This window comes from Ciconia boyciana, chromosome 7 (genome assembly GCF_034638445.1).
Source record: "Ciconia boyciana chromosome 7, ASM3463844v1, whole genome shotgun sequence".
In the NCBI taxonomy this organism is placed as follows: Eukaryota; Metazoa; Chordata; class Aves; order Ciconiiformes; family Ciconiidae; genus Ciconia; species Ciconia boyciana.
Window position 1 is genome coordinate 60,139,619 of NC_132940.1, and position 25,763 is coordinate 60,165,381.

Below are 25,763 nucleotides of genomic sequence, written 5' to 3' on the forward strand. Positions count from 1 at the left end.
TCTTTAAGGGCAAGACACACATCTACTTTTAAGTATGTTTTGCTTGTTTGGGGGTTTTTTCTTTTTTTTTGGGGGGTGTTGTTTTGTTGTTTTTTGGTTTGGGTTTTTTTTCCCCCCCTCTTGGAATGTAGTTAGAGAATATGATAATAGGAATGTTAAAGATGTCTTTTTTTCCCAGTATTTATAAACATCTTCAGAGGCAAACCAAATCATCATGTAACACACCTTGGCCATGAGACACCAACTAAATTAATTTCAGAAAAAATGTTTAGAATCTGCTTGGGTGTTATTTGTTTAAGGAGCATAGACTTCTGAAGCACTAGTTCTTATTACACTGTCTATCAATATTGAGGCCAAGAGAAAAAGCTTATCTCCTTCCAAGATCTTTAAAGGGCAAAGACTAGTGTTTAGCATGCAGCTGGTACCTTCAGATTTCTATCATTTACTCTGGTCTGTTCCTATGTAGACTGAAGATGGAGTATTTTGTGGGTAGGCTGTTACATCCATTTTTGTTTTGTAATAAGTGGTAAAGCATTGCTAGAGTTTTAAATACATACTTTCCCAAATGTGCAATTCTATATGAAGAAATTGTAGGTATCTACATAGTGGAACTCATCACCACAAGATGTTGTAGAGGTAAGTATGAACAGGCTCAGAAGTGGAATATACCAATTCATGGAATATTCATGATGGCAATTAAATCAGCCCAGACACATTCTCCACTTCAGGAAGTCACAACACCAATGACTGCCATTTTTGGGGAAGGTATACCAAAGAAAAAAAATCACTTTGTACTTGCTTTGTAACTCATACGCGTCCCCTAAGCATGAGCCATGTCAGGTAAGGATATCAGGCTGACAGAGGACATTTCTTATGTTATGTTCTCATAGTAAAGATGGAGACTTTTTTCTGGTCAATAAGAACTTCTTGACAGAAGACTAAGCAGAATATTATTCCGGATGAGTGATTGTGTGTGCATGTCACCATGACAGTTTATGGTAACAATATCTCAACAATAACAGTACTATGCTATGGCCATGACCTTATTGTCATATGAGAGTTTTACCCGAATAAACACCAGACATGGCTTCTTTTGCTAAAGGAGACTTGTTCCTGTAAAACATACTAAGCAACATACTTAAATATGTTCTTTACATTAAATAAAGGGAATTTTAATGTGCTTAAAGATAAGGCCGTGTTTCTGTATTCTTCTGGAGCAAGAGCAGAATGCTAGAAACCTCACTGTATCAAGCTTCTCTCTCCAGTGAGAAATAAACTTTGTCATATTAACAATCAAACTAATTTTGGCATTAAAACATAGGTCTTCCCAAAATTAAATAATGTACTCTAAGTTTTATTCTGCTTGTTTGCTGAACAGAAAAAGGGAGAAACGGGACATTTAACTCTTCCCCTGTAACCATTGCTATCACTAAGCATTGAACAGCTCTACACTTTTGGTAGGTCAGAAGCAAACCTTATTTTCTGAATCCGTATGCCTTGAAACTATTTCATTCTCCAAGAAAATAAAGCACTTTGACTGGGAACATCAGATTTAGTCCTTGCAATGCTCAATGAATCTGTACAGCACTCACATCAAAATTAATCCCTGTCAGGTCTACTTGCAAACAATACAAATCAGTAAGTTATCATTTTAATAAAAAGCTCCTTTAAAAATGCAAAGTATATTTGTGACACCCACTTTACACTTGCAAAGGGTACAGGTTTTCCGGAAAAAAGTACATGCAAAAATGGGCAGATGAAAACAAACACTACAGGCATTTGCAAACAAATTATAACATATATACAATGTTGCACACAAAATACATTTCTGGGTATGATAGCCTCATTTTTTTAAATGCTAAGATCTCAACCTCTCATAATTAATTTCTGATGAATTGCATTACACTGAAAAGGAACAAAATGTAAATTAAATACTCTGTAGTGAAAATTTCTGTACTTTTATCACACTGTGTATCACCCTTCCAACCCCATTCTGTTGGCTAGGGCAAAAGCCATCTTTTAAAGATGCGCCCCTTACTGCCAAGTATGAAGCACTGTGCAAATATGACAACTTACACTATTTCTTCAATTTTTCAAAACAAGGAAGATATATGCACACTGTTTTGAATAGGATTGTTGCTACATACAGTTCTTACACAGAAAAAGGAGGGTAGGTCACAATTCCCCTAATGCATTCCAAATGTCTTCCCTGTATCTCATTTTTATGGTTCATGTACAGCACCTTACAGTGCAGACAACTTGCATTGCCAGGCACAGCAAGAGCCCATAAAGCTTGCGCGAGCCTCAACATTTATCTAATATTGGAAACAGCAGATCCAATGTGTCACACATTTATGTGATCAACTGCCTTGCTAACAGAATCTGAAATTAAGATGGCACACATGGTTATTGAGAGATAGTAATGTCTACAGCAGTCAGATGCACAGGAATAATTAATTTCTAATCTGTCATAAAGATTTCTTAAACCTGGAATCCAAGAATCACCTGAACTAGCAGATTTGGACTTACCTTTTTCTCTTATACTCTATAATATGATAAACAGCAATGGGACATGGTCAGGTGGTTAAGTGGATTAAATGTTATCATATTTCCTCTGAGACCACAGTAGGAGGCCTGACTGAAATGAGTTGTCAGGTCAGTTCCCCAATGGACATTTTACATCATAAAACCATCACTTATAACTGAATACTGATATAAAAGGCAATATAGTCAGTTCCCACTCTAGGGAAAACCAAGATTGACTTAGAAGTGAAAAAATACGCTTCCTTCTTATTGAAAGGGTGGTCTCTCTAGGTCACCTCGAGGTGACTTCTGAGGCTGCATGGTAAGAGTTCTTATGATGCCTGCATAATAACTTGCAGTGGAAAAACATAAATATCAAGTTCAACTGCCATTGCAGGCACTCCTCCAACCTTCACAAAATGCAAATACTCTGTCCTCTATCTAAAATATTACCTGTATCTAGACATAACTGTGTGCTGTGCTGACAAATCTCAGCCAATGCACATACTACGATTATTTCCAATTACAAGGCTATCATCAGCAACACTGTGGGGTTTTTGGTTTGTTTGGTTTTTTTTCAATCTGATGAAAAACCTGATTTTTAGAGAAATTTGAAGTGTAAATGTGATATGAAATTTGGAAGTGTTAATGAAAAACGTTACTAGTTATTAAATGGTATCCTAAGCCAATTTAGGAAAGTAGCCCCCACCAATTTCAGCTTAAGGTTCCAGTGACTGTGCTCATGCAACTTTTGTTTTCTCTCCCAGTGAACGTCAGGAAGCTCAGGAATCTTTTTGTATGCAACATCCCTGATTGACCATTTGTATCAAAAAGCATCAAAACCAATGCTTTTTTAAAAAACAAAACAAAACAAAACAATCAATCACCATGAATGATCACAACTCCAATTTCAGATGTGGAAAAGTATTTGCCCTCAGAAAATTGCTTAAAATAAATTCAACACTAAAAAAAACCAAAGCCAACAAAAAAACCCACCAAAAAACCACATACAAAACCCAAACCCACTTAAAAACATAAGAATATAGTAGGAAAACATATAAATGGAAGCAAGTTGCCATTTACTTGGAGCTAGATCTAGAGAAAACAGAAAAGATAAGTTTAACTTCATTGCGCCTGTTGCTGTCTGTGAATTACTCACTCGGACTTCAAGACGAAATTAAAATGCCTGAGTTCTCATATTGACATGCACAATCTTTTCCTGTTAAGTGAAAATATGTTCGCTGTGTAAGAATTGCCTTCTGCACAAAAGGTTAGTTTAATGTTTTGGCAATTGAAATGAAATATTCCAAGTGCCTATTCCTGTACTTGCAAAGAGGGTGCCAATTATATTTGTAATTATGGACTTGGTGTTTTTCTTTTCAAATTCATGCCCAGGCATCAAGAAGCCCAAACAGCTAAGAGTGAAATTTTGACTTTGGTGCTCTACAGCTTCTTAAGCATTATGTAAAGAAAGAGAAAATGAAAGAAATATAACGCTAAAAGCCACTGCCCCCACCCCCTCGCCCAAAAGACCTCCCAAAATCCTGAGGACAAGCAGTTATATATTTTGTCCACCTGTGTTCCACAAAATCCAGCTACTGAAGATCTGAAAGGAGTCCATTGAATAACCCTAGGGAAAATAATAAAAAACCTCCATAGGCTATAGAATATAAAGTATAAAAACCTGGTTCCACTGATGCCAAAGAAAAGGCTGGCTATCAGCATTCAGCAAGACCACGTTTCTGCTCAAAGTTCTGATCACCATGCAAACACTAGCTGTATTCGAAAGGGCAGAATTCAGATTTCCATACATAAATCACAAGTGTTGATTTTGTGAACCAATTCTCACAGATGCGTCTCTAAAGCCGTTCAGAACAAATGCAAATCAAAGCAAGGTCTGGATCTGGCTATATTTCCTAAACTGCAGGACCAGCTTCAAATATATTTCTATCCAGAGATATTTCTATCCCACTGGGTTACGGAACCTTTTTTTTTTAACTGTGTTAACTGCATTTTAAAGGACAGACGACAAAAAAAAGAGCAACTAAGCACAAAAATCATTCTTCATTTGAGTAATCTGTGACATCCTGGTTTATCAAATAAAACATTGATTCTAGGAACAGAACAATTTACTTCTATAATCTCTTAAATAAAGTTTTACATAAATATTTTGTTCAACAATAATGACTTTTGATACCTTTCAAATCAGTTCAGACATGTAAATAAACTGATTAAGAAGTAGTTACTGTGGAAGAAGGAAAAAAAGACCTAAAAGAGCATAAAAAGGCCAGAGAACAGTCATAACTTCTTTTTAATAAAATAATAGACCAGTAACTACTACAGAACGTGCCACACAATTCAAACCCCGAAGAGAATGAGGGGAGTACTTATAAAACACTTGTTGCCTGAAGAAAGAAGACCTTTTCCTCTGGTCACTATTCCAGAAAATATAAAATAACCAGCATGTACAGTACTGGTCTGTAATTATCCTTTGCAGAGTTGTTCAAGTGGACAGTTCTGAAGATTAATGGCATGGGTTGCATTGCTTCACCTAGTCCAGTGGCTGACATTTTCAAAGAACCAAAAGGCAGATAAGACCTGTTCTGGCAGGATGAGATTTTATATATTCACGCCCCATCTCTACTTAAAGCTCCTGTATCTTCCATTTTCTTTTTCGCTTTCTCAGCTGTTGTTGAAATCAAACAGTATATGCTGGAAACAGATGAGATGAAAAAAGGCCCAGATAATTTGTCTGCCAATGGCTCTTTTGTGAAGTCCAAGCCCAACTAATGTGAAGGGCCAGCTCAATCAGCAGCTTAGGTAGAAAAAAATGCCTATATTTCCCTATATAAGCAGCAGAAAAAGTGCCAAGACCACTTGCAGAAGTATGGCTAGCGCACCTGCAGAAAGAGCAAACTTAAAAAGTTTAGATTTTATGATGGAAAGACAAAGTGTGTAAGTCTTTCCTATTTCCCTGCACATGAGTAGCTGATCAGCTGTGTGGATTTAGAGCTCCGAGGTACAAATTGAAGCAATGGATTTCTTTGCTCAGCTCTGCTTCAGAACAATTGCCTCACAGCAAAGCCATTTCACTTGACTTTGCACCATTTATCAGGACAGAGCACTCAGACAGTAAATTGGATGACTGCATTTACTAATCGCTTTTTAAGGGCTTGATAAAGTAGAAAATTATGCTTGGGCTTCACACCTCTAAAATCTGACAAGAGCTTCAGAAGACCCCAGAATGAAATTTTTATGAGTCAGCCATCCTCCATTTTTGAATGGAAGCCACTTACTGTCTCACTCAATTTAAGCCTATTGTGCTAAAAGGAGGAGACCTGCTATAAAATGGTCAGCCCTTTCCCTCAGGAAATAGTGATTCATAATGGGAGCTGGACTAATTTTTCAAAGGATGCATTTAATATATGTAGTGAATGTGCAATTAAACACCCAATTGAGTATATGAATATTTAGAATTATTTGCCCAAGAGAAAATGAAGTGTTCAGTGTTATTGAAGATAACAGGTCTATGTACCCAGTCAAATAGCTAAGAATTCACTGTTTGATTCAGCAGTAGGACCTCAGGAACTTCTATATCAATCCAGTACAGAACGAGAGAAGAGGAACTAGAGCTGGGAATACAAGTATGTCTGCAAAACAGCAATGACTTCTCAAAATATTAAGGGAAAATTCTGTGGCATCAAAAATGCAAAATAATCGATATCTACTTTTGCTCATTAACTTATATGTCCCCTTGTTTACTCTGCTAATAGCACATTTCTCCTTTCGTTCAAACAAATCCAGGGGTTTGTAATTGAAAAGGAAATGAGTAATAACCAAAAGTCCTTTTACTGATGCAACCAGAATGTTAATTACTTGGGAATATTGACACGTTGTGCTACAATTCCAGACATCAATTACTTTTCTCCTACCCCACCCCTTACACATTCTTCTTACTGCTTACAAGAGCAAATTACTTCCTCCCATTTATACTGTATAAACAAGGAATTCTCACTCTTCTTTTATTTACTGCAGTGCACTTGACTAAAGGGATAAGAGAGCAAATTTTTGTCAACTATTTCATATTCATCTGGACAGGATACGGATTGGATTTACAAGTGTACTGGCATAGTTTCTCTTTTAGGTAGTACAGGTCACAGTACATCATCCTTCAAATGCTGCATTAAGTACAAGGTAAATTGACATGCTCAGTTTAAATTATTCTGGGTAGTAACAGCCTTCTAGGAACTGAACAATAGACCCCAGCGTGATTTGGTTCCCATCAGCAATACAAAACCACTCTTTTGACTTTTTTTTAGTCATCAACTATAGATTTCTCAAGTCAGTATCATTTCTCAATTTTCTTTCCCACAGTACCTCACACAGAGGGAAAAAATGTATCACAATCGGTACTTCCATTTTTTTAAAAGCTATGTTTTAAACTAAATTTACCAACAAAAATTTAAAATATGACTTCAGGATGAAGCATTAAGTGATAAATCTGTGCAGAGAGACTTGGTTTTTTTAACTCAGGTACGTCTACTCAATGGGCTGGGGGTGGATTTCTTAGTCACCCCAACACAGAACAGATTTATGATATCAAGGCAGGGCGTCTCCACGCTTCTCTAACTAGCTATTACAGCTTGTTCCTTCTGTTCAAAGGGACAAGAAAGCATTGTTATCAGTCAAAGCAGGAGGAATATAACTGAGAAGTATGTCTACCAACCTCTTTAACGTGATACACTTTCAGATGAAAGAAGACCCATGATCTTTCTTCAAAACAAACAAGCATTTTCTCAGTCATCACTAAAGAGCAAAATAGCTTGTGCATCATTGCTTGAATCATGAAATCAGGAAGAAGTAAATAGGTGACTAAAAGAATAATCCAAAACACAGGATTGATGGCACTATGAAATATCAGTTACATAAATGGCTTTTTGGTACAGACTATTGTCCAGTAAATTTTTGAAGGCCTTGGTACAGAATTTTTTTACATAGGAAGTAGAGAATAAAGGTGGCTCCCTGTTATTTTCTGACTGGATTATATCTAACGGATTAAAGCAGCTGTTTGAGGGGGGGAAGGTTAAGAACACGAGGGAACTAAAACTAACCTTTGGGGGCGAGGGGGAAGGATAAAGAATAACAATAAAAGCAAATAACTTGAAGGAGGGAATCTCCTATAAACTCAGGGGAGACAAAGGCTAAGGAAAAAGGACCACAAAGCAACTTTGTGTTCATGGAACACAAAGTAAGAACTAGCATATTTTGTAGGAATATAATTTGGCTAAATAGCAAACTCTGCATCGACAAATCTGATTGTTATCAATCAATCTGAACTCAGCTTGGATTATTCAAGAGGAACTCTCAGGATTTGGGGAACTGAGATGAGATTTTAAAAGATGATAAATTAGAGAAAACCTGAGAAACAAGACGCTATTCAAGTGGACATTACTAGATGATCCCCTTCAGATCCAGATCTCCAGGTCTAGTGTTATATGCTTCTATAACTTTTATCCATACTACCTATACCTATGGCTCAAATTTTCAAGAAGGGGTTTGGGAGGGGATAAAATATAATTAAAAATCCCATAGCACTCACACAGGAAATTGGTATATAAAGACTTTAGGCGCCTTGGAAAAAATTCCATCCTACAAAAAAAAAAAAAAAAAACCAAAAAAACCCACAAAACAGTGTCCTTAATAATGAAACGTATATAAGATGTTGAAGTTCCCTAAAAAACATTTTGTTCAATATAGTTTTTTTATATATATATTTACATGCACACACTGTATATATATATATTCATATGTATATACATATACACACACACCTGTATATATAGGGAGGGAGGAAGGCATGGAAGGAGAGAGTGCTAGTTAAATGGAGATTTAAAATGTAATCTTCACAGTTATATGTGCTAGCCATAAAAAGTACCAGAGGGAAAGAAATAAACAACGTAGACAGTAGAAAAGTGAAATTACTTTTTCCAAAGTAAACTTATTTAAAACTAATGCAGTTATTAAATAGAAGCCTTTTTGCAAATTGCCTTTATTCTGGGAATCTTTAATATTTTCCATTTAGTAAATCCTTATCCGTAAGTGCCTGCCAATAACCTCTGCATAAACATGCAAGCATCCACATTTCCAAACTTTGACAGTTAAAAAGCAATTTTATGAATATTTATGAAGGCAGTAAATTATTAAAATAAATATAGATATTTACACATTAGAACATCTTCATTTAATGGATGTGGAAAAAATGTTAATATGTGAACATTTTAAAGATGAAGTGGTTTGGCCTTCAGAGCTTTTGTTACTCTATTAAAAATTAATTTAGCACAGAAATTATTGCTTTTTCTTGAATCCCAACCCCAAAAGATTAAATCATGATCAAGACTCACAACATTTTTCAAAAAATGAATCTGGCGACGGTATTTCCAGAGGCTGGATACTGAAACTACTGTGCAGTTCTCCCTGAAAAAAAGCCTCCTCTGGCTTCTTTTATGTGCTCACAGTGGCGACATATACTCAGACGAGTTTTAGGGCAGAGGACCTGGGTGCTCATGAGGTGGTTTCATCACCTTTCTGTCACCACACATTTTATACTACTAGAATATGTTTCTGGTCTACAAACACAACAAGGCAACTCAAATTGCTCTTTCTCAAGAAGGTGTTCTACATCACAGAAGTGATTTGCTTCATCACTAGTAATAAATTTATTCATCTTTGCCCACATTTATAGATCCTCCTGATTCAAGGACATCAGGGAGTCTGTTCACCCACGATCCCAATAACCTGAGTTCTACCAAAACACAAATTTTCCTTCTAGTCAGAACACCAGAAGGCAGTCATTTTCAATCTGAAGGCATGAGGAAGCAAGTATTCTACCTTTTTTATGGTACTTAGTTCCCAAAGTTGTGCTTCACTTCTGTTCTACATTTGTCTCGTTTCAGAGAAAGTTCCTCCTTAAGAAAGTTTTTCTTCTTCCTTAATCCAGTTCCCTCTTCTTCCAGAAACAATCCAGCTCTTGAAAGTGTCTCAGACTAGTCACAAGATCCCTTTAGGAGGAGCCACAGTAGTTTAAAATTTTGCCTTCTGTCAGTTATTCAGCACTGTGAATTATTCTGCCTAAAGAGACAGAGATTACTAGCATCATGGCTATGCCAAGTTAATGCATCATATGAGTAAGCCCTGTACGCTCCACTCCTCGGTCTGCTGGCTTAGTTTGTGTTACTACAGGACATTGTCACTCCAGGTGCTGGGAGTAGTGAATTCCTAAACCTTTCAGTTGCATTTGGAAATGACTCTGCTTTTGCCATACTATAACTTGCTCCCGCCCTTGAAGCATTTCTCCCATTCTTTTCTCCCACTTTTAATATTAATTTTATAATAGACTACAAAGTCTTGCTCCCTTACTGATCTTAATAGTGCCGTATCAATGGTAAAACACCTTTTCTAAACCTCCACTCCTCTCTGATTTATATATACATTAATACACATCCCTTTTTTATCTATTCTTTTTATCACAGCAAGGTAAGCTCTACTTGTTTTTTTTCTTCCCTAGAGTCAACACTCTTTTTGATACTTTACCCTGCTATAAAGGTAGGGTCCATGTTCTTTCTTTTTATATGCATAACTTATCAAATGGCTGTAGTAACATATTCTTTATTTGAAAAGGTCCAGCTTAAGGGATCGAGATGTGTCTGTGTGGCTCCGCCGATACTGTAGGAAATGTGCCCACTGCCATAACTGCTGCCCCTCTTGCCCTGATCAGATACTACGTTCTGTTTCAGTGGAACAGAAATGCAACACTCCCAATAAAATCTGAAAATCATACTCAATTATAAAAATAACTTAAGGACAGGTTTCTACAACTCTTGTTCTCACAAAGCAGCTTAAATTTATGAACCTTACCAAATTTAATCAGAATTATTCACTTTAAGGATTCAACTGCATATTCTAACAGCACATTAACTTCAGGCTTTTCTGTATACTCGAAATTCCCTGTATATTCCAATTCCAAGTTACTCCAAGCTCTGAACCGCGTCTGTTGTTTTCAGTGTGTCTGAAGACATGAGAGATGGGCCTAGTCTGAAAGACTGAAAGTAGAAGCTACAAATTATTTTCAACCTTGATCCTCCCCCAAATTTTGTACCCTATCCAATATCCATAAAATACCAAACTAAACATCTACAGCAAAAATATTGTAATACAACAGTAATACAATTATTTTTCCAAATATTCCAATTTCCATGACTTGGGCTTATTTCTGTAAACTATCCCCTTCTACATCAAGCTGTTTTCTACCAGCACATACTTCCGTCTGTTAATGTGATGTAAAGACTAAACAAATGTTGTTCAGTTTTCATGGTGAGTTTTCTGCCAGCAGCGGTTTATTATTTCTTTCAGTTTTTTTCCAATGGACTCAATACGGAGAGAAAGAGTAGTCAAGATTATAAAAAAAAAAGGCAAATTAAAAACACAAAAGGGGGAAATAGGAAAAAACACATGAAAAACTGTAGTTGACGATGGCAGTAAAAGAGAGAGAGGCAAAAAGCATATCCATGTGAGGGAAAATGGAAAGCTGAAAAATACAGACATGATTAGAAACTCTGTTATAAAGATGAAACGTCGGTGCAGGATCTATAAAAATACAGAGTGAGATATTTGTATAATATAAAGTAATAATAATGAGAAATTAAAGAACATTAAAATGTGAAAAATACAAGTTAAATACAGAAATTAGAAAGAAAACCAGTAAAAAACCCCATATATATAGCGACAGCTCGGTTATGAACTAGCATTCTGTTTTAATGTGATGTAAAACCAACCACGTGGAAGACAGAGATAAGGAAAATATAGGCAGAGGGAAGTATCTGCTGAAACAGAAATGTGAGACTTACTAAGTACAGAAACATAAACATTGGGGGGGGGGGAAGATACAAAAAGTGGATTCAGTGGTGAGATACTGGGCCCATTTAAACCACCAAGACTTGCTGTTTAAGGCAATCTTTCTATTTTACTTCAAATATACCTTATGAAAGAAGAATCTATATCTGATATATGCCTACATATTTTCTCATACTTTTAATAGCTTACAACTATTTCACAGCCAGAGACACAATTTATATTCTAAAAAAAGAAAGACAGTTTACAACCTCAAAAAGAAGAAATAACAAATAAAGGGCAAACTTCCTACCTGCGTGAGCAGAACACAAAAAGTAGGTTTGGGGAGTTGTATTTTTAGCTCAGATCCCGAGCGTGCGTTCGAAGTCAATCTCCTGATCGTACCACACTTTGGTTCATATTGTGTAACAGACTCTGAACGTCCAAAATGCATTATTTTGGAATATCAGATGAGCACCAGAAGTGTGGCTAATGCATCTCGGCCACCACTTAGCATTTTCTTCTCGGGACGAGACTACGGCCAACCCACACTAAAAGTTCCTGAGATGCGCCCTGTCCTCAGCACCCATTGTTTTGCCCTACTCCTTCAGGCTGCACTACCTGCTAATTTAGACACAGTAAGTACTTACAGGAACACAAATCAAATTGGTAAAAAGTCCATCTCATAGATGGACTCCATCTCATATTACAGCAAACTTTGCATCTTTATCGAATTCCTACTTTATGAGCCCCAATTGCTATTTCATAGTTTTTGTCAGCTAGCGGTGAAATGCAGTATAAGATCCATTGGTGGAAATGATGCACAACAGCCAAGTTTCAACAATAACTGACCTTTCACAGGCATAATTAGATTGCATCTAAATAATTTAAATAAACAGCTAAAGCTACTCAGCTGAAAATGGCATTTTCATTGAGACAAACATTATTCCTATAGAAAAAGATATTAGTGGTTATTTTCTGAACCTGTGTTGTGGTCCCGATTGTGCTTTCTGTTGCCGACAGAGCAGATCCTGATTCTCTTAATTATAAGATCTGGAGCCACTGTTCTTTTATAATTGCTTTTGTGAATTGGGAATGAATTGTTTAAATATTTATTGGGCTAGTGTATTTTCTGAAAGGCAAAACAGCATTTTTGTTTATAAAATATTGGCAACAGAAGGCAGTTACTTGATGTTTAGGGTTTAAAGGTGGTTTATATGTTGAGTCTATTATGTCTAATGTACAAGTGGACTAGTGAGCTCCATCTCTGCGCCCTCTGCCAGCACTGGAGTTGGAGGAGAAAGAAGGGACACACACATACCCATGTACTCCCCTCCCCACACATAGCTGCAACCAAAGAAGAAGGAAGGAGGGAGTGGAAGAAGAACATGGTTCTTGTTCTGAACTGGTGGTAACCCATCCATAGACCAGTAAATCCTAGTGATTTTACAGGAGTGACTGGCCATTAATGGCAGGGAGATAAATGCCTATCTGTGTATCTCAGGGTAGCCTGCTTACACATTTTACACAGCAGAAAACACCACAGAAGTTAATGCTCTTTTCCAACTCTCAGTCCCTTTCTTCCCTTTGAGGTGGTAAGGATGGCAGAAAGAACCAAGGTGCCAAAGGCAAATTCTCCACAGAGCAAGGCCATATTACATCATGATGAAATCAAGTTATGATGTCATTTCTTAAACAAATCCATAAACAATAGCGTTAGTCCTCCTATAGTGTACGCTATTGGTTACTACCTCGCAATCTCAGTGCTGGCAGCAGCACATCTGTAGCAAGGCCCAAAGTGCTGAGCTTTAGACACAGCCCAGTGGGACGGGAAAGACCCGCAGAAGCCTGAGGTCAGGAGAGCACATAGTGTGCTCTGCCTCCTCTCCCAGCAGGCTGAAACTACAGCCAGCAGGCCAAGTACTACATATGATTAAGCAGAAACAAAAGACTTCAGTGCAGTGGTGTATGTAACATTTTTAGCAGACACAGATCCAACTATTCCTGATCTCAGTTGACTTTTTTTTCCCTCATGCTTTATTATTTCTTTTAGGGATTTCTTTATTTGCCAAAAGACTTATAGTACACCCAGATAAAATATGGCATACTGCTGGCATAGTGCTGTAAGATATGCAGCAAAATAAATAACTGTAACACATAAAAAGCACCGCAGATCGAAGTGGCTAGCATTAAGGAAGAATCTGAATGCCAGTAAATCCTGACTTATTGGGATAGAATGGGAAAGTCTTTGTTTTGGTATTTCGAAACTGGAAAAACAGATAACTAATTCAGCTAAAGTGCAAGAAGCATTTGACTAACCTTATAAAGCAAAGGTGATTGTCCTAGCTTCAAAAGTGCAATTTTTTTGGTCACATTTGTAATGGCTTGAATCCGGATCAAGTCTTCCACGGTCCCATACTGTATATCAACAAGTTCTGCCTGTGAAGAGAAGACAGAGTTCAGGCTATACCCATAACCATGCATCATTGAGGGTGCTCCTGCCCCAGAAACAAAGTTGTTTGCATAAGTACAAGCACCGGAGCAGAGTTCTGCAATTACCTTCCCCCCAGTTCCTCCTCAGGATTACCTGTAATAACAAAGAGCTTGAGAATTCAATCTGATAAATTTGTATCTCTGCAGTTTTCATTCATAATTCATCAGCTGTGACAAAAACCCAGGGGTTTTTGCCAGTGGTTATAATAAGTGGTGCTGATTCTTATGAGCATTTCCCCTCGTTAGCTACAGGAATGTATTTAAAACCATGTAAGGGATACTAACTCACTTCTGTTAATTTTCTTAAAATGAATCAGTGTGAATTCGTTTCTTAAAACAAATTCGTTTTTCTTAAAACGAATCAGTCTTGTGAAGCTTGTCAGAAAATGAGCGAATGATTATACTGGTCACTTACAAAAACATACAGGTAATACATACTCTACCAATGTATAGTTTTATTATGTGGTCTCATACGATTCCTGAGCAGCCTACCTTAACTACTGAAGTATTTTCTTATAATCCATCAGTTATCCAAGCATTATACTCAGATAGCCATAGTGATAACAGACTACACTGCTCTGACATGTAAACTTTTCAATTAATACATATTTTTAAACTAATTAGAGTCACTTCCAACTAAATTAAAAGTGTTTAGAGCATGAAGATCTTCAGCTCTTCAGTTAGGACACTGCAAGAATATATAGTAAAGGTCTAAGTTATTATTAAATGTCAAGCATTGGCAGTGATGGAAAAATACTTCAAGATGTGTTTTCAAGGATTATATATATATGTATTAAAAACCCCATATATTTATATATAAATTTAAGAATGACAAAGGGCATTTTTCGCACACATTTATAGCAATAAATTCTGGTGAAGACCAAGTATGAGGATAATGAGTCTTGTACATTTTTATTTTAGAATGTTATGAAGCTCTCAGGGCACCATCAAGGACATTCTAGAACCTATAAATCCCTACACGGTGTTCACATAAAACATAAATACAAGAAGACACAAGACTATTCCATGAGTGCGTAAAAATTAAAATTAGAGGAGCAGTACAAGATGGAAAAGTTTCTCTTTCAGTTTAGTTTTGGTAGCTTAAGTATGGATTCCTTGCCAAAGGCAACAGTTCTCATTTTGGGCATCTCTACCTGAACTGTTTAAATTCTAGCAACAGTTGTTCTGGATATGTAGGATGTGTGAAATTTTACTAGATTCCTGAACACAGGTATTTTAGGAAAGTATTTACCCTTATACAACTGTATCTGAATATTTTGTCTGAGTTTGCACCTCAATATTTAAGTTGAAATCATAAAAAAAAGTTGCCAAGGTTCCCATCTTCTTAAATGTATTCTTTTAGATTTTCAAGTTAACAAGTTTGTAAGTGTGTAACATGTCACCAGTGCTGTATAAACCAAGTATTTAGAAAGGTCAGCCAAAGTTATAAAACAGTTCTGGAACAGGCAAACATTAGATTTAACACGAAATACTGAAATGTAGGAAGAGAAAATCTTGCACTTCATATAGTTTCTTCTGAAATATGTGGGGTTATTAACATCTAAAGAACTTGAAAACTATTTCATAAGAAAATTTAAATGGTGACTACATGCTGAAATCCAATATAAATTTTTTCTTGTGTGTTCATCATATTTGGAATGTGATGAAGCTTTTATACTAACGGAAGCTATTTTATACTTTATCTAATTGATGCCTCTGTTTATAAAGAGCTCACCTCAAATGAGGAAAGGGTATTAACCACTGTACTTCCTTGAAGTTCACACAGATTTTACCTCACTCTGTAGATCTCAGTTTTATTTTAATTTGTACCCACAGACATGTCAAGAGATACACTTTAGTGCAATAATTACTAGAGTCTCAAAAGTCTTATGGCTTGAGAGGTTATATCTAGGCTGATTTCTGGGGAGACCTCCAATCTAATTCCTTTGGACCCAATGACTTTCCCACTTACCCTCAAGCAACCCAAAAATCAGAGCTTTCATCATTCATATGAGAGAAACCACAATGAATTTTCCCGAGGCAAAATCAATACACAAAGATATAACTTAACGAAGTATCAAACCATTTGCTCCTACAGTATGCCTGTGTGAAAATGAGATCCCTGCCCATCTACATTCATGTGCTGCTTCTCTTCACATCATTTTTGCTAGCTGCTCCTCCAGGGTGCTATCCACCGCTCTGTAAACAACAAAACTACATGTTTGCACAATTATTAATGCATTTAGCAACTGCCCTTGGATGTTCTTCGTTAATTTACGGATGCAAACTGCATCTTCAAGAGCTGCTCACTGGTCTTTCCCAGGCAACAGATGAGCTCAACAAGAGCAGGCTGAACAAAAGGCCCTACAAAAGCACAGTTCATTTTTTAATTGTGTGAGAACCAGAACTTGACTCCCTGCTGCCCCAAACACTCTGCAAACCATGTTCTTTGCTCCAAATGTTAAAAGTAAGCCCCAATACCAAAGCTATTAAATACATTCATACATTGAGAGCACATGTAAGAAGTCATTACATAATGAAAAAGCAGCTGGGTATAATATAACAAAGAGTTACATGTGCTTTCATTACACATCTTCCACATGAAGGATATGTCAAAGCTCAATATATTAGAAGTTTTTCTTTTGCACTTGCCTGAAAATAAGTATGACCTAAGCCTCTTGTTACTGTCCAACTTTAGGGATACTTGCACACTTATATTTCACTGTAACTTCAAAGTGGTTCTCTTCTCATCACAAATCTTTGACCCTTAATTTTACCTTTTTGGGAACCATGGGTAAAAATATTGCACGTGTCTACCAAAGTAAATTATCACATCCTGGTAACATCACATATAGCCTAGCAGCTGGAGATTTGCACAGCTAATCTCAGATCTAACTTCAGTTAAAATGACAAAAACACGGAATAAAATCTTCTCTTGAGTAAAACCATACATGGCTCCTCCCCTCCCAAACGAAGTCAAGAACCCACTGGAAGAGTTCAGAAGAAAGTCATAGCATTTTGGCAGAGCAGTCCAGAAACTAATAGGTAAGCATTAAATTATAAAAATAGTTTGAAAAATTATTCCTACCCCTTCCTTTCTTCTACACTTGAATACTTTAGTACAATTTCTAATAAAAAGCAAAACATTTTGCACTACTCAATTACAACATCTCATCAAATACAGTACAGCAACACTAGCTCAGAGTACTCAGTTTTGATTTTATTTAATACAATGGGGCTCAAATAATTGGACCCTTTACTTCTAGCATAAAATAAAATATTGAAAAAAATACACGTTTAGAATAATCTTAAAGGATCCTATTGAATCCAAAAAGTGCTACCCTCTCAGTCATCCACTGAGACATTAACAGTCCATTTATGTTGCATGAAGTCCTGTTTTAGTCACAACATTCCTAACACCTCCAAAAATGAATAAATATTAAATTTTCTATTCTTTTTTCTTTTTTAGAAATGCTTACAACATGACATAATTCTCATTTTACACATTCCAGATTTTAAAAAAAGCAAAATACCCCACCCCCAACTACGCATATTTGATAAACTGCTTTCCTTTGGTAGGATAATTCTGTTCATAAACGAAAGAGAACTCATCCTTTTATCAGGTGCCGAAAAAGAGCACTTGTGTACTTGGTTTAGATATGCAAGGGTAAATCCTCTTACCCTAAAACTGGGAAACTGCTAAAGAATGAGTTGTTTTATCCATTTGAATGAGGTACTTACTCTTCGAATTGTCTCATGCTGTGCTGTTTGAAAGATATGACTATTTAGGAACAAATTGCTATGTGCAATATGGAGTTCAGTAGTATTCCCCCATGCATGAAATGAAGTAGGGGTAGGTAATAAACCAAACATTTTTAGAAGAAGTAGTTATTTTATGTTAGACTTATTAGTTTCTAAGTCCCAAGATGATGCTCAATGAGTTGTAAACATTCTATCTTAAAAACTATGACAAAAACCCCCAAAACAGAAAAGACAAACACTCTGAAAATGCCACAATCAAGACAGTCAAGGATCTTTTCCCAATTTCTTCTACTTATCTCTAAAATGAAAGAGAATAAAACAGCGTACTTAATCCAATCATGGATGAAGAAGAGTACGACAGGTCTTGGAAAGGAAAAGTATGAATAACTGTGTGAAGCAGGTGGCAGCTGGGGATGTGCTGGATACTATTTTAAAACTTTGCTTTCTTTGCAAATGCTAAGGCAATAAAAAAAAGGATAAGTTAAACAGGTCAAAAATAATAATGGAAATATGTTTGTCATATCACATTGTTATCATTCAGTCCACTTGAATGAGGAAAGGAATTTAATAACAGCTTTATCCGCCTGCATCCAATACACTAAGAGGCAGATTGTAGCTGATTTGCCAGGGGCACACAAGACAGGAAAAAGATTAAGGGAAAAGCCCACAGGAAAAAAACAACCTCAAAGCCAGTACACCCAGGAAGGGATGTTTCTCACAACCACCACAATGCAGATGGAGTCAGTGCAGATAAGAAGGTAGCTCTTAAATGCATCTGCTCTATCTATCAAGGCTGGGAATCCCAGGGTAGAAAAGCACCACACCTAAGCAAATAGTTTTACTATTATTTCTTACAAGAATACGTTAAGGTCAGTACCCACTAATCTCAAAGAAATCTTATCTGAAAGGTACAAACTTATGCAAAAAAACAAAACCAAAAGTAGCATACAGAATGGCTGTGGTGAAAAATCTTCTCTTCTTAATGTTAACCTGTTAGTGCCACAGTTCAGTAACCTCAAATTACAAATATATTTTATCAAATACCAACCTGTTGACTCATATTAACGAACAGCTTCTACACATACTGTTTGGGAGGTCAAGACCATAGAAGCTGCAGCTATGAAAATGACTGACATTCAGTAGCACAGTCAAGCTCATATTCCTGCCATTTCTGACCGACCCACCAAAAGAGTGTCAGAAATGGATGACCTAAAGAAAGTCCAAGTATTGAAGAAAACAAAATATTAAATGCTCTGTATAAAATATATTTAGGATTGCTTATTCCTCAGAATTAAGACAATTTCTCCAAAAAGCACAAATGTAATTCTAGAAGTATCAACCCCTTAGTTCTGCGAGTGTTCAGGCTTACCGTATCCCCTTCTTTCATTCAAGTCAATGCCCTTTATTTGTCCTTCAGCATTCAGCTACTATTTTCAAATTGTTCACAAAATAAAGGTAACAGAAACATCCAATGTATGATCAATCACAAGTAAATAACCTTCAACTAGTCATCCTGCCTAAAGTGAAAACTCCAAAACATATTTGCAAATTGTATCTGAGAAGACAGCAGTCTGCAATCAGGACATGAGGCTAACTTTAATTAAACACTTCACTATAATTTATTTGCACAGCTCTGAAATTGAGGCTGAAGGCAGCATTCAGCAGAGCATAAAAGTAAACTCAAGCTGGCCGTAGAACAAAGCTGGACATCAACAAACGCAAAGAAAACTGCAAACATAAAAGTAGCTCTTCTCTAAAATTAGAGAAAAGGAAGAAAGAAAAGGGGAGATAACGGAGCTGTGCCCAAGTATGCCGAATCATTTGTTGGTGTAAACTCTGCTACGCTTTCTGACAGAAGCTGCTGCTCCCATTTCAGCCAAAAGCATCCCTTCGATAATCAGGGAACCACAGCTGTCTCCCTGTGATTGCTACCACCCAAGCCTCCTTTGTTGTCCTATTGAGCATGCCAGAGACAAAACAAAAGCCATAGCCATCTTTTCTATACTTACTGTATTTCTACAGAAATGTTAATATTCAAAGTTATCTTTTAAACTTTGTCCTTCACTTGGTTCCAGGAAAAAAGAGGGACAGAGAGAGACCTTCTGTGTTTGTGGGTTTTGTGGCGCGCATCTGATGACTGTCTCTAGTTCAACTGAAGTGCTGAAGGTTGACCTAAGAACGTAACGTGCCTAATTACTGATTTCTTTTACAGCACTCAGTATGAGTAGGACCAGTCAGTCTGTTCCTTCATGGTTAGGACTCGCTGAAGCCAAGTGCAAGTGCAAGTTTTACTTTCTGTTTTATGTTGCTAGGCTCGGCATTATCAGAAGAGGAAAAGATCTGAGAAAGCATGACCAAGGGTATAATTCAATATTTACTAAAATAAAGACAAGTCTGACGTAAGATAGAAACAAACCAGGAAAGAATCTGAAGCAGATGACAGATTTTTAAGAGGAGAGTTCGGGGCGGGGGGGGGGGGGGAGACTGGGGTGGTCAGGTGACACATGAACACATGAAATTTCTTATAGAGCTACTTTTGCCATAAAACCAAAATTCCTTTCTTTATAACCCACTTTTTATATAAACACCATACTCCAGTGTTTACATTAATTTCAAAATAACACTATCTTTGAAATCCCCTGGTGAGCTTTCCACTCTCTATTGACTTTACGACAAATTTGGTATAAGGCCTCAAAATCCAAGCATGCTGTCTCTGGTAGCAAATACTACTTACAATGTTTTGTGTGTCCTATGACACTTTGACATTCCCAAGCTGTCTGGGAAAGCTTTTAGATAAATTTGAGGTAATTACACAGAAATGCCTCTGTGAAATCCTGCAAATGACTAACCTGTATATTTGAAAGTAAATTCCCCTACCATCTTGGCTAAATTTGGACACTACTTAACCAGACTCTGTTTCTAGTGGCACAGGATTCCCTATCCTTGAGCTTCTTTTTAGGTCTTATTAGAAAACTGGAATGAGAAAAATAATCTTACGTCTTGAAAAATAATAACCTAATGTATTTCCAAGCAACTGTCTGAGGCAAGCCAAAAACAGATGATTTGCGCAATTTGGATTTGAACATGCTGTCTGAGCCCAAAAAAGCAAATCATTACCTATCTGGATTAACTGAAGCTGATTTTGTTCCGTTAGAATACTAAGAGATGCACCTGACCCACAATGTCTGGGCAGATTTAAATCACAGAACTTCAGTATTGCTCCACATAGCAAGATACATGTGTGTGGGGTCATTAAATAACTAGCTGATCATTAAATAACTAGTTGTTTTTACCTACAAGCATTTACACTTCTTCAAACAGATTCATGACATTTTTTTATTTACGTTTGTTAGCACCTTACTCTAGAGGTTTTCTTTTTTTACTTCAATATTCCTACTCATACAATAAAATTCCAGAGTAATTCAGTATGACTCACAGTATCAGCTTACAGTCAAAAAGGATTCTTTGTGTCTAGTTTTTATTACATAAAATTGCATGCTGCATTACAATGGCAGCTAAAACTGTAATTTGTACCAAAACAGGAAGAAAAAAAGATGTTTCTTAACCTCAGTTTGACAGAGTTTGGCCTTGGAGACCGAATTCAGTCACAGACACATTTTACACGCTCTCTCTTGCCCCTCATCCTATCTGTCCAGCTAACACAGCTCCATTCCAGGCAGGGCTCTACTGAAGCTTCTCCTATAGGTTGCTTTTGCTGTTTCAGTATCATTTTTAGAAAGAGACTGAGGTTTAACTTGTTTGCTCACTTTCTTTTTCCAGCTTATAGCGGGTTTTTTTTCTACTAACTCCCAGGGAGAGTGAATTAAGATCGAAGCCTTTTTATTGCCTACAGAAAAGAACCTCTTCTGTGTTTTATGGTTACAGAGCCCCAGATAAATCGGAGCTGACATAGCTCAGTTCCCTGTTGATAACGCTCATCCTGTCAACTCCTCCCTCTATATCTGTTTTCAGCTTCACTTTTCCTTCTTTTAATTCATTCATACTTCCCCCCCTGCCCTCTGTCCCAAATCACATTCTTCCAGTTTCCCTTAAGTGGAAGGCAAAACTAATACTTGATACCTTCTTAATTCTAATTAATTAATTCTAATACTTGAGTATACCTTCTTAATTCATTACATCCAGCGAGATATCCAATCAACAAACCTAATTTTTTAATCTTTTCTAATTATATTTAAATGCAAATCTAGTTTTTCAGGAATTCTGAAATAAAACATTCTTATTTTCACTCACATTAAGTTGATATTTATTTATTTTAAAACCTCTAAGAACATTGCTTTGGTTATAAAACACTAAAGGACACGATATCATTTAAGGCCCAAAATCCTATCAGAAATTTTATTATTTTAACCTTTCATTAAGTGATGGTGACATTATTTGTCATCTCACAAAGCTTACTAGTGACAAAATTTTAAATTAAAGAATCTAATTATTCTTTCTTATATGTGTTCATTATTTATAGTCTCCTCTTTTATAAGAGTTAACTGCAAAGATATTTAGTAGCATTAGTCTCTAAAGCATAAAGTCCCATTGATCACACTTTCCTAAGCAGAAACAGTAATCTGTATTTGCCAGCCTACTTGGTTTAGCTTATTCAGTGGTAATTATTCATGCAAATATACATTTACAAATTACACAGACTAAGGATAAACTAAACAAAACAAACAGAATTGTTCAGCTGTAATGTGACATCTTAAAAAAGAAATCATAAGCTACATATGTACATAGTAAATTATAATGGTGTGATTTAAACCCAGCTTTAAAATTTTCAATGAAATGACTTTATGTCAGAATCCAGTCCCACTATGCCAGAACTCAGCAAATTCTCAAGGCCGGCCTGCAGTGACACGGAGGTTTTATTGGCTACTCTCAAACATGAATAATGAAAGTAAAGCATCCAGAGGGTGCAGGCTATCCTCCTTCAATGGCCCTTTTATCATATATCGAATAAAAAACAGGCATTCCCTCCTAGGATAGCTACAACTGTTAAGCCTTTGGAGAAGATGCTTGCACCTTACAGAAGGTGCCTGAAAGTGCTTTCTATACAAATAGGTTCTGCAGATTGCAGCAGAAACTGCCGGCTAACAGCTAATGTGGGGAAGGATCCGTCTCAGCTGGGCAGGAGAGGCTACCAAACAGCACACTCCCCTTCACCTCTTTGTAGGGTCCACGTGAAACACGAAACACAGTGAAACATGGAGCATAGCGAAGCATGAGTTTGCACCTACACATCCAGAGAAGGAAAGTAATCTCCTGCCTGAAATGACGGGTCAGAAGAACAATGTCCTGTGAATGCAAACACTCTATCAAAGATAGAATATGTGTGGCAACTGCAGTGAAATGTCACACGGAAGTGCTTTTGAGTCTTTTTAAGTAGAATTGAAATATTTCATTTTATAACTATAATACATTTGACATCTTAATTTCCTAGAGAGTAGCATTTCAACTTTGTTCAATTTTTTCATTTTTAGAGCTAGTCTGGCTGTGTTAAAACAGAAATATCTAGGAAAATAGCCTTACAATTTTCAGGTTTCCAACTTTTGCCACAATTCTGAATATATTTTGGAACAGCATAATTTTCATAGGATGAGAAGCCTGTTTTCCAATCAACTCTCATACTAGTGCAGGCATAGTGCACTGAAATATACAGGCTGGCTGTATTTCTATGCACACTTGCTATGCAAACACATAAAACATAAGTTATTGTTACTGCAAGTACATAGATACAGAAAGATAAAATAGACGTCTACCTCAAAGATGCACATAATCACACGTATGTACAAGAGGAGGTCATCCACTGCATCAAGAGAACACTTGAACTTTCAGAAATGTCAGTGAGAAGTCTATTTTCCAGAGTATAATAAATGCTCTTTCATAGAGTAGCCCTTGCTTGGCCAAACATCACACACTTGAACATAATCAGAGAGATGCCCAACCATGTAGTGCTTTAAACACAAATCTGAGTGGTCAAGCAGCATTTTATCAAACCTGGAGAAGCAAACATGCAGTTGTGAAAAGGAAAATGACATCTTCCCTATCTGATGTGAATTTTGTTGTTTTAAGCCATCATGCAGATGTACAGGTCTATAAATTACCTCTTTAGAAAAAGGATTGAGGAAAAATACATTCTAAAATGACAAATACATTCGGATGAAAGAAAAGGACACCAATGAAAATGAGGAATATACTTGAGTAATAATGAATTCAAGTGGCCCAAATGATTGACGAAGACAAATATAAAGAAGGCTGTATGTGAGAACAGCATAGCTCTATGTGATTAAACAAGTAGATATTTCCATTTTTCAATTACCTAACATTATGGAAAGAAGACTTATCTTACAAGTGACATATAGCATGTGATTCAGGTAAAAGTGTACCACAAAAAAAAGCCGGTTCTTTGTTGTTCCAGGCTGTCAAGTTTTGTTTTTAAAAATGCACTCAGTATTTTGGAATTGGCATTTGGTCATTAATTGTGATACTGTATTCTGCACTGCTTAGTCACCTAAAGGTTTCTATATAGCAGTACCATTTATCTTGTCCTTCAGAAGTAGCTAACCTTCATTTTCAAAATGTTTTATTTTTATGAATAACAGCAAGGATGAAATGAAAGCTCAGGATAGGGCCCTGCCAGGTATTGCTATAGCGTAATCAGTAGCTCACCTTTATCCTAAATCTTTCCAAAGGTCAGGGTGAAGGTTTTCCTGAATTGTGCCAAATTTCACACAGACATTTTGATCATTCATCTCTGCTAAGTGTTGGCAAAAACACCATGGAGAATTTGTGAACTTGGTTCCTGTGCTCTCAGCAGGGATGGAAAATCCTGGAGAAAGAGAGGAAATCCTATGCAAGGGACAGAAACTGCTGCTTTTTAGAAAAGGGCCCAGTGAATTGTTCACCTTGTACATTGGCATTCCATTAAGCCACATCTCAAAAGGAAAGATGGAAGAATGCTGACATTATCTAAAATGTATGGGAAAGTCTGAAAGGATACCAGAATCTGGACAACTTGGTGGGGAGGAAGGAGTAATCTGACCTCCGACATCACACAACTGATTTCACTGGTAACGCAAAAACTTCACCATCACTGCAGCCCTGCTAGAGCGTTGGAGCTGGATCTGAACAGAGCTTCCCTCATCTTTGAGGCAGCCTGGAAGCCAAGTCAGCCCCCTTTACAGCAGTAGAGAACTGCTCAGTATTGTTGTAGCAATAGCACTTTATGGTACAGTTTTCAATAAAAGCAGTTAGGGACATTATTACAGAACTATCGGTTACTATAGAAATCCATACTCAGTTCTTTCTCTTCCTCCATTGTGATCCCTCCTGCCCAGAATGTTGAACAATCAACAAAAAGAAACTAGGGAGCTCAGTATGCGCTCTCATAAATTCTGATTCAACCACAAATTTCCTTAACAGTCCAACTTCCAACATCAAGTGGTCCCTTTCCTGAATTTCCGCAAACACAAGAGACTAAATTCAATAGACAAGACAAAGAACGCACAACACTCATCATTAAAAATATTCACTAGTCATATCATCTACTGAAGAGCTTCCCTCCGTATTTCTTCATTTGTCTTTACATTTTTGGTACCCACTTTACAAACACTATACATTGTGAAGAAATTATCTTCACTGTCTGCAGAGAAAATTGAAAAGTTATGAAAGTTTAATTTCAGGCGGAGCAACTCTACAGGCATTAAGACAACAGCAGTAAGATCAACAGGGAAAGATCTGAACTGAAGGAGTCAGCCTTACCCACCAGATCCTGAGCCTAACACTGTCCATGCTGATACAATTTCTTATTCTAGATTTTTAATTTGTGTCGTTACACGATCGCAATATTTTCTTTTAGCCTTAAGTCGTAAGAGTTTTATAGGTAAAAAGACAACATAGACAAAGACATGAGAATTTTTTTTTTTAATAAAAGTTTTGGTTAGAAGAATGATGCAGCAATTCTTTTGCCAGTAACATAATTTCTAGCTTTTCATATTACTTCATTCTCTAAAATACTCCCCAAGTACAGATCGTGCCTGGCAAGCACTGACCTGCAGGAGGAGGAACATCTCTCCTGGATGACAACACAG

At 36.7% G+C, this 25,763-nt stretch overlaps 1 protein-coding gene across 7 annotated transcripts in view; it reads right to left on the minus strand.

Moving 5' to 3' along the window:
* Window positions 1-25,763, minus strand: part of NAALADL2 (N-acetylated alpha-linked acidic dipeptidase like 2) — a 517,712-nt gene that overhangs the window by 214,191 nt on the left and 277,758 nt on the right. For all 7 annotated transcript variants that reach the window (XR_012043446.1, XR_012043445.1, XM_072868000.1 and 4 more), the window contains one exon: window positions 13,729-13,848. Coding sequence is in view for 5 of the 7 variants with exons in the window: in XM_072868000.1 (XP_072724101.1) it covers window positions 13,729-13,848 (120 nt within the window). In the remaining 2 variants the exon portion in view is untranslated. The remainder of the gene's footprint in view (window positions 1-13,728; window positions 13,849-25,763) is intronic.